The sequence below is a fragment of the Trematomus bernacchii genome, unplaced genomic scaffold (genome assembly GCF_902827165.1).
Source record: "Trematomus bernacchii unplaced genomic scaffold, fTreBer1.1, whole genome shotgun sequence".
In the NCBI taxonomy this organism is placed as follows: Eukaryota; Metazoa; Chordata; class Actinopteri; order Perciformes; family Nototheniidae; genus Trematomus; species Trematomus bernacchii.
The window spans coordinates 3,618,715-3,632,356 of record NW_022987588.1 but is presented as its reverse complement, the minus strand read 5'-3'; the positions used below and the strand labels follow the sequence as shown (position 1 = coordinate 3,632,356).

At 37.5% G+C, this 13,642-nt stretch overlaps 2 protein-coding genes across 4 annotated transcripts in view; one reads left to right on the top strand and one right to left on the bottom strand.

Moving 5' to 3' along the window:
* Positions 1 to 420: 420 nt before the first annotated feature.
* neurod1 (neuronal differentiation 1) lies at positions 421 to 4,518 on the bottom strand. The gene is made up of 4 exons (XM_034128421.1): positions 4,425 to 4,518; positions 2,583 to 2,834; positions 1,846 to 2,075; positions 421 to 1,530 (listed from the first exon to the last, which is right to left on the bottom strand). The coding sequence occupies exons 2-4, from the start codon at positions 2,810 to 2,812 to the stop codon at positions 971 to 973; spliced, it is 1,020 nt and encodes a 339-aa protein (XP_033984312.1). The 5' UTR covers positions 2,813 to 2,834; positions 4,425 to 4,518; the 3' UTR covers positions 421 to 970.
* Positions 4,519 to 8,024: 3,506 nt separating this feature from the next.
* Positions 8,025 to 13,642, top strand: part of itprid2 (ITPR interacting domain containing 2) — a 36,266-nt gene continuing 30,648 nt past the window's right edge. For 2 of the 3 annotated variants that reach the window (XM_034128470.1, XM_034128468.1), the window contains exon 1: positions 8,027 to 8,123. In XM_034128470.1, coding sequence (XP_033984361.1) covers positions 8,045 to 8,123 — 79 coding nt within the window. In that variant the 5' untranslated portion in view covers positions 8,027 to 8,044. Of the gene's footprint in view, positions 8,124 to 13,642 lie in introns of all 3 variants that reach the window. The other variant, XM_034128469.1, reaches the window with a different exon arrangement.

The window sequence follows — 13,642 nt, the reverse complement described above, 5'->3', positions numbered from 1 at the left end:
AGGGAGTTTAAGTAAAGTGTTACTCAGGTGAATGTTATGTCAATGCACTAATTGAATTATCAATGTATCTTAAAAGCAGAAATCCATCTGATGGATCAGCCAGTCCATTGTTGATTTTTTGGGAAATTAAATGCTTGGTCTGTACAGTGGTAGTAATAAGCATCCTGGAGACTGGCAACAATATATATAATATACTACCTGACTGCTTAGATTTTCCACAGTTTTTCCTGCATAAATGTGTTATTTAGACAGAAGTGAATTGAGCAAAACTTAACTGCAGAACCTGGTTATGTAAGTAAACTGAACTGAACCAACACGTTCTCACTCACAACTCGTCGTATATTGACATTCGGGCAGGATCCAATTGGAGTTCTGTTGTTTTGTTGCGTTGTTGCTGATGAATAGAGACTCTCAGATAAATGACATTGAATTCCTTTTATTAAAAGGCCTTTATAAACATCTATCTTATAAAATATGAACAAAAGTCACATGAAATGTTGACAGAATACTACAGGAACGTTATAAAAAGCAAAAAGTAAAAAGCACATGAACAACATGAACACTTCGGCCCAATTTCCGGCTCAAAGCCAACTTACATACAGACCCAAAAATAGAGAAATCTTTATTCTTTCAACATTTGGAATTATCAGCTGAGCGTTGCTCAGATTTGAACAAAATTGCATAGTTTCCACCAGATTATTGCTTATTGATTATTTTTGAGTGATAATATGGAAAACAACGAGACATTCAGAGAGTGTCTCCTGCAGGATGAAGAGCTACACAGAAGGTTACATCATCAACATGACATCGCCATCAGCGCCCTCATGATGAGGAGTTGTAGAGTCTGACACAGAATGAAAGAAGAGAAAAAATAAAAGACAGCTATGAAATGATAGACATACACAGAACTGTCTGTCTGTCCATATAACTGTCTCTCTGGTCAGCTCTCTGTCCTCTGTCCTCCTCTTCCTCAGGACTCGTGGAAGATGGCATTCAGTTGGGCGTTCATCATCCGCTCATGGTGAGAGTGTCCATCAAAGCCCATCAGCCCGTCCACCTGCAGCTCACTGCACCGCGGGTTGGACCCCCCACTGCCATAGAGGGCAGGGTGACCCCCAGCTCCTGCGGCCCCATAATGTACGTTGAAGGAGAAACTCTTGTCGTAGTCAGCACCAGCGACGGTCTCGTGCTTGAAGGACGCAAAGTTCCCGTTGATGCTGAGCGGCGGGCTGAGGGGCGGGTCAAACGACGGGCCCTCTGATACCAGGACGCCATCGAAGAAGGGCTCCAGCGGGTAGGGTTGTTGACCTTTGACCTGGTGGAAGATGTGTGAGGGCTCCATGGTGCCGTAGGGCGGGCTGGGCAGGCCGGCCGTCAGCCCAGGGCTCTGGTAAGAGTAATGTCCAGGATAGGTGGCAGCGCCGGGTGGGGGGAGGTGAACCGATGGTTCGGACATCTGCTCAGGGAGAAAAGTCCGAGGATTCAGCTGAAGGCAGCCCGCCACCAGGTTAGTAGTCGGCTGAGACAGACCTGAGAAAGAGACAAAAATCAGTCAATACCGATATATCATCAGGTAAAGAGATAAGCATCGCTATTCTCGCTGCTAGCATGGCTTACTGGTGAATTTTGTTATACACAAATATACTCATTTTGTTCTAACGCCCAAGGACACTTTTTTGGCAAAAGGGGGCGCTATGAGAAATTCCTATCTTAATTAGAATTTGGTGAGTGTCACTGGTTGAGACCACATATTTATAATATCCCCCTTATGTTATTTTTAATACAAACACTGTCTCTGGTTCTAGCTCAACCCAGCCCATTCTGATGCAATAAGATGACGCTGACCTTTGCAAAGTGCCTGGACGAAGCTCATGAGGTCAGGTGCCTTGCCGGATCGCAGGATCTCACTGAGGGCCCAGATGTAGTTCTTGGCAAGGCGGAGTGTCTCAATTTTGGAAAGTTTCTGGGTTTTCGAGTAACAAGGGACAATTTTCCGCAGACCTTCCAGAGCATCGTTTAACCCGTGCATGCGGTTCCTCTCCCGAGCGTTAGCTTTCATCCGACGGACTTTAAACCTGCAGAAAAACAAAGCAGATTCAATGTTAGTCCTGTTTTCAAATATCACACATAAAATCACATCATGTCATTCATATCACAGAAAATATGTCCAGATTGAGACCGATGGAAATCAACATTTAGTCTCCGTAAGAGCAGGAGGGCAAGTGGAGAAGATCTAAGTCCTCTTGGTAATAAAGCACTGGTACGATGTTCCCATTTAAACAAAATCTCAGATCCACAAATAAGTTCTTTATGGTTCTGTTTTGGAGCCAACATTTTGCAGCCTGCTTGGTTACATTTCAACCCAGATTCCTTTCATAGGAATTATGATTTTCATTACATTTGTGCACTGTGTCTGATTATGTATAGGGGTACAATTTCCCCAAATCTACTGACCACAATCCTGTTCCTCCGAGGATGAACCCTCTACATTTTAATGAACATGTGATTCCCCTCTAGCGCCCCCTCAGGACAAACATATTTGTGCATTTTGGCTGATAATATTTGTTTTCTATCTTCTTTACCTCTGAACACGAGCCTTCGTCATCTTCTTCTTCTTTGGACCTCGTCTCTTGGGTTTGTTCTCTCCGTCCTCCTCCTCCTCTTCCTCCTCGCCATCATCCTCCTCGTCTTCATCCTCCAGGTTAAGGAGGCTGTCCTCCTCTTCCTCTCCTCCTTCTTCTGAGGGGCTTTGAGGCTCCTGCTGCTCCTCCGACCCCACCGACTCCTGCTCGTCCTGCAGAGACCTGGTCATGATGCTGATTCTCTGTGTGAGACTAGAGAATAAATATGCTCATTAGAAAACAATTAAAAACTCATTATCACTTAATCTCTGTAGGCTCATTAATAGAAACAGAATTAAACTGCCCATTAAGGGAGTTATAATATAAAAATTACTCTCTATACTGTTTTTAAGGCTTTTATACATTGTGGAGTAAAAGGTATCAATAACAGCTTCAGTTCCCAATGTTATCATATGGTTTAATCTTTTTTCACATATTTTTTTATATTGCTACAAACTCAATTGTGTGATCAAACTCGTGTTTGGCAGTTGATTTAGCAATATCTTGATTTATAAGATAAATATTTTACAAATACAAATATTCATAACCGCAAGACCAGACAGGTCTAACTTCCAGCTGTTGAAGGCAATCCTCGGTGAGCATGCTGTGCAGCTTTTATTTTCCTCTAAATAAAATGGCAGAAAACCAATATTAAATTGAGCTGCTGTAGTTTGTGAGGCCTACTTAAAAGAAATATAGGCTTTTAGGGTTTCTTTTAAAATGCTGATATTATTTATATACGAAAATAAAAAATAATTGCAGGTTTAAATCTTAAATTATCAGGCTTTCTGATACGTATTCAATTGCGTATTCAAGTATAGGCTGATTATTCGTATATAATAGGCTTATATTGGCCTATGGAGTAATACGGCATAATTCAGTCATCAACTGTATTATAAATAACTCAAGTTTAAAGTTATTTAGACCAAATCACACATTTACCAACATATACGACCTTTAGATATATGATTTAAGAATAAAATCCACAAACTGTTATAAAACTTTAAAACATTAATATTGTCCGTATAGGGAAACGGACTATACGGAAATAACCCTTAATACAGTTTAGATAATAATACAATGTTTAAATCTGCATCTCTGGTAAATCAAATAATAGTTTTATCTATTTTAAAGGTGAAGAAAATTAAGTCCGTTTTAAATATCCAGTTTTTTTCATATTAAAAGTGGAATATTTAGGCGAAAAACGTCTGAAAACACGACTTCAACGTTGATTTAAAGTAGATCCTGCTAAAAGATTTGGAAAACACCTATTATTATTATTATCATAAATGTCTCCTTCCCGTTTTCCAAAAACTGCTCCAGTAAATGTTGCAGACTAACAGGTGGAGAAAAACCGAATATAAAAAGACGAAACAAATTTGTCAAACAAAATAAAAAATAACAAAATAAAAGCCCCCCCCAAAAATGCGTTTTTAAAATGAAATTGTATATTGAAATTCAGAAAAGGAGAATAGACTGACGGCAACTCGATCTGTATGATTTGAGGAATTATTGAACAGTCTAAAAATATAGACGCTGAAATAACTAAAGAAAGAGAGAAAAACGAATCAGAATTGAGGAAATAACGAATATTGGTTTATTTCTTAGGTAGAGCCAAAGACTACTAAGTGTATGAATCACTGTTAATTGTTCTCTGTTTTAAATTACCATTAATATATAATTCATTTGGTATAAATATTTAATCAGATGTATCGTCCTTAAGGAAGAACCAATCATAGGATGAATTTATCATTAAAGGTAGGCTACAAGTTATTAATCTTTATAATAAATAATAAAACCTACCTGTTGTAAGAAGCTGTTTGTCAGATCACATGCATCCCGCGCGCTCTATGTGCGTGTCCGAGCGTAACTGTGCGTGATCTGCTCTGAGATTTCTGAGGTGTGTGAGTGGGAGGATGCTGTTTTTATACTCAGCATCCCAAACACACACACACACACACACACACACACACACACACACACACACACACACACACACACACACACACACACACACACACACACACACACCGGACACATAATTAGCATATCGATGCCACGCCCTCCCGGCACGCGCCATATGGTGTGCACGTCATTAAAACGGCCCCGGGGATCACGTGACAAATCTTCCATTTGTATCAGCCAAGGCGCCCTCTCTCTCTCTCTCTCTCTCTCTCTCTGCTCTCTCTCTCTCTCTCTCTCTCTCTCTCTCTCTCTCTCTCTCTCTCTCTCTCTCTCTCTCTCTCTCTCTCTCTCTCTTTTGTGAGGAAAAATGACCATCTGTCGCCACATTAAACCACGCATGCGCACCAGACATCCTTCTTGAAATGGAAGGTGTGATCATTATATTGACAGTTGAGTCTGTAAAGGTTAATCACTATTGTTGCTAAGATAAGGCGATGATGAAAATATATAATATAACCAGGTCTGATTGCAATGCATCCTGGGTGAAATTACACATATTAGTATACCTTTGGTTGGTGCAAGTTCAGGTGCCAACTTGAGTCCCCCAGTTGACACCTGAATCAGCTGATCTGCAAATAAGAAATCCACAAATGTGAGGTGCAAAGATTGGTGCGTTTCGTTGGATTTGATTCAATCCACAAAAGAAAAACCAACAGGAAGGGATTACAAATGTGCACAATCTAATGGATCCACAAATGCTTATATTTCACTTAATGGTTTCCCATGAGATGTAATACAGACATCCATGGTCCCCAGAGGATGAATCCTGATGACTTTGATGATCCCATGACTTTTCTGTCGTGCCACAAGCAGGTCAGTCTTTTTGGTTGAATTGCTGTTTCATTCACATTCATATTCCCTGATTGTAATAACCTTGATGATCTTTTTATAACTTTGCCTCTAGAGCCAGCATCAGGCCAACTGTTTTAGATCAATCTACAACAACTATTGTATGGATTGCTGCAAACTTTGTTACACAAACTTTGGTGCTCCCTTAACTTTTGCAGCCATTTCAAATGTTGGTAGTTGTTTATTTATGATTAGCAATGTGGGGTAGTGACTTTGAACATTTCTGTAACTTTCTTATAACTTTCCTTCCTAATTCAAACACATTTTCCTGTCAATTTGGTTGTACAACATAGTTCAAACTCTTTTTTTAGCAAAACCTTAGTCTCCTTGAATCGTGGTTAAGTAATTTATTTTTGTTTCTCATTTTGAATTGTGATTTATTTACACATTTGATATTTAAGAAAGTCAATAAACTCAAAAGCGTATGCTACATACATCATAACTTTCTATCTAGACCTACGATGCCAGTATGTTTCTCTCAAGAACTGCTCTTGCTTTCTGGCGAGGAAGTCCAGAAGTTGTTAGATGAAACACATTAAGTAAGAAAGTTACATTTGTGGTTCGAACAAAGCTAATTCTACCAAAAACCCAATAAAATCCCATTGATTCTGAGACTAAGGAACAGGGGTGCAAACCTGCTTACTTTTACTGGTGTTAAAGACTCATTCCTGCACCACTCATGGTCCAATGGGGGACTTTCCCTCTCTTTCAGCATTCATTATCCACTCTGGGCTGGCTGCATCTTATTTGGAAAGAAGCAGTAGACTTTGGACCGCGCTGCAGTGAAGAGGTTGCTGTGGTGACAGAACACCGGTTGCTAGGAGGTTACCGGGCAACTTTAGAGGACCAGAGTGTCTGTCCCATCCTCTGGCTGCTAATGGTTAACATCAGCCCAGGGCTGATGCATATACAACTGCAGATTTCTCTCTGTGCTGCTCATGAATTTTGACTATAATATATAATGACAATAAACTTTTTTTCTGATATACTTTTCTCTAGTTGAAGTCCTTTATAAAGTCAAGAATAAAATCACAGATACCCAGAACATGTCACACAACAGTCACAGTTTAATTTGATGTTTTTCAGTCAAAACCCAAGCTGTTAGTGGCTTTGAATGTTTATGTTTTAAACATCCAGATATTACATTATTTTACAGAGATTTATCAGGAGCAGAAACAGGAATGAGGTAGAGTTTGAAACATCAGTGAGGTGACAATAATTAAGGGGAGATACATATTTAGCTGTTTTTAAATGCCATTCTGCACGATGTCTTTATGCTCTTAATGTTTTCATTGTTGTAAAGCACCTTGAATTTACTTGTATTCAAAGGTGCCATATAAATAAACATGCGTTGCCTTATTTTAAGCAAAGTAAACGAGCAGCAGAGCCACATGCTGTTGAATAAGAACTATTATTCTATACTTCAGGCTGTGTGTGTGCATGGAGAAGGTCAAATTACCTTATTCATACGTAAAAGGTAGCCACCATTGGAAACTCAACACACACACACACACACACACACACACACACACACACACACACACACACACACACACACACACACACACTCTCTCTCTCTCTCTCTCTCTCTCTTTCTCTCTCTCTACCTCTCTTATATTCACATAAACCTAAATGTATATAAAACAGGCTTATCATTATGTAGTTTTGAGCAGATGTATGCTAATACATGTATGTAGGCTATGTATGGTAACTTCTCATGTGAAGAAACTGTGTTTTAGTATGTTTTTATTATTATATATTCCTTGAGATGTATTATCTTGAATAATATCCTGAATTCCCCACAGGGATTAATAAAGGTCCATTTTATCTTATCTCATTTTTAAAAGGTTCCCAAAAATCCAAGCAAACGGTAAACAAATAAAGAAACAACTTAAACAAGCATTTCAAAAATCAATATCTTTGCAATCCAGTATGAGTAAAAACATCAATGTCTTTTTTTCGCAATCTAATAGATAATAATTAATAAGTTAATGCATAATACTTATTCTGACTTTTTAAAATTACATACAAAAAGAGAAAATAATTTTCCTGGTAATGGGAGTGACTCTAAACATAATCAGAACATAGATAATTAACATTTTAGTGGGTTTAATTTGGACTGAAATACCTCATTATTTCTGTATCAATGTGTTTTGCAGCTGTATCATCACAGAGCATCAGAGCGTTTCTTTAAAGACGATCATCAATTCAATGGTGTGTTGTCTCCACCTGGTGGTTAAATGTGGGTACTGCAGGTAAAAGCAAGGCCACCACTTTCTTTCTTTCTTTCTTTCTTTCTTTCTTTCTTTCTTTCTTTCTTTCTTTCTTTCTTTCTTTCTTTCTTTCTTTCTTTCTTTTGTCTGTCTGTCTTTCTTTAAGACCCCACACATCATCTTCCACTAGCCTTTTTTTTTCTTTCTCTTATGCAACCAGATGGTACTCGCATTTCGTTGCACAACCATATGTTGTACAAGGCAATGAAAAGGATCCACGTCTCCTCCGCCGTGCTGTGTGTGCGGAGTCAGTCCGGCAGGTGTGGCTGTTTCTCGGCTGCAGCGCTGCGGACACGCCCCCTCTCCTCCTGCTGCTTTCAGGAAGCGGAAGCAGGAATGTTGGAGTGTTTTCAGAAAAGTTTGGACAAGTTTGACAGTTTGGGAGCTGCGACAAAAACCGTGGAGAAACATGACGGTGAGTACCTGTACCCTCTCACCTTATCGCTAATATGACCTCTTATTGTGTGTGGAAGTCCCGCTTCTGTGGTTAATGTGTGTTTGTGTTTTTCTGCTGTCAGTCCTGTCCTCCGTGTCAAACACAGCACGAACAACTAAACAGGACAAACAAGTTCAGTCCGAGCGAAAAGAGAACAGTTTAATCACACATGTGGATTTAATAATGGGGCTTTTACTTGACAGTAGGTATTTAAAGTTGAATTGATTCACACCAGCATCTAATGTGTAATGTGAGTGGAAGATGAACACTGGTGAACGTTCTACTAACGTTACTGTACACTTTTGAGGTATTTGCTTTCTACTCCTACTCAACTGCATTGTAGTTGGATATTTTTACTACACATTTTTCTGAGAGCTTTAGTTACTTAACAAACTTAGCTAAATAATATTGTTGCACATAAAACATAGTAAGATATTTATAAATATGATATGTTAAATGACCCAACAGGTGAGATAAGTACTACAACTCAAATGATCGGTCAATTAACAGAGAATTAAACGGGAGATCATTTAAAAATCAACATTTTTCCTTCAAAAACAATTAGTGGTTTTAGCTTTCCAAATGAGAGGCTTTGCTTATTTCCTTTTGAATTATTAGGATTATATTAATTCCCATGGTACAACTGATTTGGTGAAACAAGCGATTTGAAGGTCACTTTGGGCAATGGTATGTTTGTTGCTCACGAGTAGTGCTGCAACTTATTTTATTTTTAAATAAAATAAATGCAATTATATTCTCAATTGAAAACCTGTGGTGTAAGGAGCACTCACATTATTTCCAAAAGTAAATGATGCCTTACACTGCAGACATATTCAGTCACAAGTAATAGGCAATTAATCATTATTTTATTATTGAACAGGTTATTGTTTTCTAAATAAGTTATTTGTTAAGTCTATAATGGCAGTAATCAGGCAGAAACAAATGATTTACAATACGTTTAATTATCCAAAGACTTCGTAAGATCAAGCATTACACTAAAAGTAGTATTTGGATTAAAAAAAGGTTATTTGAAGTGTTTACCTTTCGTAAAACAAGAAATACTTAAGTAGGAGAGTTCAAATACATCACAGTTTGCTTAAGTACCGGACCCTAGCCAGTAACTGCTTTTCATATGCTTTAAAACTGCACATAAGGATCTACTTAGAGCCTTTGTTCAGCGTCTGTTTGATCTTATAGTGTCATCCTGCAGTTTACAGTAACAGTGATGTAACAGGGATGTAAACAGGCTCTTTGTCCCCACGCTTCTCTGTTTAAGCCTGTTTGCAGTGAGCGTTAAACACTGTCAGTGAGATGAAGGTTTAAGTGTTTCTCTGTGCAAAGGTTCAAGGTAAAGGACTGTAAGTAGGGTTTTATTCCGACAGTCGTAACCTCTGAGTCTGGTTCCTGTCAGAATTGATGACAGTCCGGGGGTCATTTTCTCTCAAAGACATTTGATTTACAATGATTTAAAACAGAGAAAAGTAAAACATCCTCACATTTTTACACTTTATTGCAATAGTGCCAGTGGTGAAGGAAGTATTAAGATCCTTTCTTAATTAAAAGTTATAATACCACACTTTAAAATGACTCCTTTAAAGTAAACTTCTTTCATTAAATGTGTTACTTAAGTTAAGTTATCCAGTTTAATCAAGAAAATGTACTTAACGTATTTCAGTTTTTCATACTCATCATACTCAACATTTGCAAAACATTAAGTGCACTTTTCAAATCATTTCCTAAAAAGCGCACCACACAATGGATTATCTGCAGAAGCGTGTCACTTTCACTAAATCCTTTGTTTATCATCCTAAGTAAATAGCTATGTCTTATCTGAATGATAAGACATGTCCTGTCATTGTTTCCAAACAAGTTGGTCGAAATGCAGCTATGTTGAGTATTTTCTGATGGAAATCATGAAAGTTTTCATGACAAGGATTGTAAATGCTCATGGCTGCATTTTTCTGTATAGCATATGGTTTATTCATTTCAACAGCACACAGTTACACTTTACTTCATATGGGAGATTCATTGCAAGAGATGTAACTGAATTCACATGTATGCCCTTTTTACTGTAATTTATTTACAGACAATATTTTTCTTTTAACAGAACTACATATCACAAAGTAAAAAATACAATATTTAAAAAATAAAACGTAGTTAGAATATTACATGCAGCCCTGTTTGGGGGGGATTACACTGCAGTCTTCCACATACCCCGTCATTAAGTGAAAGTCATATTCCACTTATAGAGCAAAGCATTAATACATGACACATGGCAGATTACGAAAACTGGTTGGACCATTCTGCAAGTAATGACTTATGGAATGAACTCGCACGCACATTTTGATAAACATGACCAAAGCAATTGACAATAAAAAGAGGTGTCACATTATAATTATTCACACAGCATTTGCATTAGTCCAAAAATAATTAGAATGGGCTTTTATGATGTGCAAAAGTGACTAAAATAGTGTTGAGTTTGAAAAGGTAGTTCATTTGAACTCTGGACTGAGAAAAACAATTATTTTGTTAGATGACTATATCTCATGCAATGATGTAAAAGACATAATCCGCAGTTATTGTTGGACATGTAATGTTTTTAGGTGTCTAAGTTACCTACACCTTAACTGTTGCTCATATACAACTGTTGAAGGTGTTAAGGTGTGTTAACTGGTTTATATTTTTTACATTTTAAAAGATTGAGCTAAAAGATAATCAGAGGAGAAGTCAGAAACCATTATATATAATAATTAATTATTTAGATTGTTGATACTTCTCTCCACTGTCATCATCTTCTCACCATTAAATCCTATGATAACCATAAGAATCCAAACGTATCACAGCTGCTGTTCTCTGTAAAGAACGACTATGCAAACTATTTGTAGCCTCCTTTAAGCCTGAAGGAGTCATTTAAAGACATGGGGAGGGGAAGGATGATTAAAGAGTGTTAACAAGACTCGCTGTACTCGATCTCCCACTGTCTGTCTGTTGTTGTTTTTCTGCATTTACAAGAGAAATCTAAAAATAAATGGATCTTTCCCATCTGTCTCTCTTGTATCTTTGGACAGGAAGTTGTTCTGTTATTCATCCCAAACACTTGTTTCCTGTTTCACACGTTCTCATTTAAATTTGGCTGCATGCTTCTCTTTTTTTTTCTTCCATGTGGACTATTTTATTTCTACCCCACCAGCTCTTTGTTTTCTCCTCTCTTTACTTCATATCGAAATCTTGAGTTTTATTAAACAGCTTTGTGGCTGTATCACTGCGTTAGTTATTGTTAGTAACCATGTAGCCTAACCTATTATTGCATTCCTGTTTATATACAGACTTCCTCAGTAGTAAACTCTGGTGTTGTTCCTGTTGGTAAGGCTGGTTGGTGGCCGGTCACCTTTTACCTGTCAGACTGAACTCGGGGACCAAAGATATGAGAACAGCTGCTGCTTATGCCTATTTCTTTTTCTAATAAATATAACATTTAATCTGTTATTTATGTTAACATTGAAGAAGCACATCCTCAGATTGCAGAAACAAGAACTATAGATTCATATTTTTGCTATTATTTTTCTTGATAAAACCTTTGGAAAAAAAACTAGTACTAAAACCAAATGAACAATTTACAGTTTATATATTTGGTTGCCTTATTTGAAGCTAATGTACTTAGATCAGTATTCTTGCTGTTTTGAGTTTGTATCTTCATGATTGAATGCACTTATTGTAAGTTGCTTTTGGGAAAATCAGGTAATTAAATGTATAATCAAATATGTTTAGTTTATATATGCAGTGTATATATATGGTAACACCAAATTAGATATTGTTTAAAAGGTTTAGTATAATCACAAAAAAATACATTATTAAGCTTCTTAACATTCATTTATCAAGCAGCAAGACTAACAGCCTACAGCCACCTGTGAGGCTGTATTGAGGTACAGTGATACTGAATGCTAATGTCAACATGCTGACAATATAAATGCAAATGTTTAGCAGGTATAATGTTTGCTTTGATACTACAGTGTGTTACCATGCTAACATTAGCTATTTATCAAAGTACAAAGTGCAGCTGAGACTGATGGGATGTCATTACGTTTGTAGTGTTGGACAAAGTGACATTTTAAACTGATGGTGACCCTAGAATCTAGGGTCCCAAACTTTTAGGGCCTAGATGTCACAATATCACGTGACAAGTGATTATGTTTCATTCTGAGGGGAACATGAATGTCTGAACAAAACCTCATGGCATCCATCAAACATATATATTTCAGTCTAGCATAACTGATTTTTGTTGTTTCTTTGGCTTTTTTTTCCTGATAGAACATGCATACATTTGAAAACGTCCCCATTATATACACAACATGAATAATAGATGATGTTAATGAAAAGATCCTCACAGTTTATGATGAAAAATAAATGTATTTATAAAGGTGGGGTAGGTAAGTTTGAGAAACCGGCTCGAGAGACACTTTTTGTTATATTCCATGGAATGCTCTTAACATCCCGATAGCAATGAATATCTTAAGTGCTTTGACAAAAAATCCATACAAAAATGTCATCTGTGGAAACGGTAATACTGTAAAAAGCACGACCAATCATTTTAGCCGGCCCTGCTAAAATAACTGGATGGCCTACCTTCCTGTCAGCCTTCCATCTGTGCACAAACTTATCTCGTGCCCTCATTGGTCATGTGCGCGTTCGTGTGTGTTGGAGGAGGGGCTCTGTAAGGAAGTGGCAGATTTTCTCCGGCTATGTATTTTCAAATTCTAGCGATCTCGAGCTGGTTTCTCCAAAATTACCTACCCCACCTTTTAAGTCCTAAAAAACATGTCTTAGAAGTGTGCCTTCCTGTGTTGGTACAAACTCATTCAAAGTTCAACAAAGTTCATGATTTTGGTCCAGCGGTGATGTTTCTTAGAGATAATTCTGGTTGAAGGCATTAAATGAACATGCAATGATGTGCCACACACCGCTTGTTACCGCAGATCATTTATCAGGGTTCAGATTGATCTCGTGACACCTCAGGCAGCTTCTGGTCTCAGCTCATTTCTATGATAAATCAACTTGCAGAGACTTGAAGCTTGTTTCATACATAAGAAACATTTACAAACCAAATAACTGTTCGGAAAACCCCATGTTCATGTGATGAAGGATGCATGAAATTTGAGAGATGAGCTGTTGAAAACTACAAAACTCACATAAGTATTCAGATGCTTTTACTAAAGTCAAAGTAGCAACACCACAATGTAAAAGAAAAGAAGTCCAGTATGTTTGCCATGCGTTTGTGTAATCTCAGCTGGTCTCAGCGTGGGTAACTCAGTCATCAATAATAGAAGCCACTTCTCATGTCACCAAAAAACACCCTCACTCTGTTTCAACTGTCCAGGTTTGAACACACTTTTATTTAGACGCTCCAATTAAGAGCTTATTTAAAGACATTTAAAGCTTTTATTGTGAGTGAATGATGTGTTTTGTATACTGTATGTGTAGTTTGTTTTGTCTGTGTACTG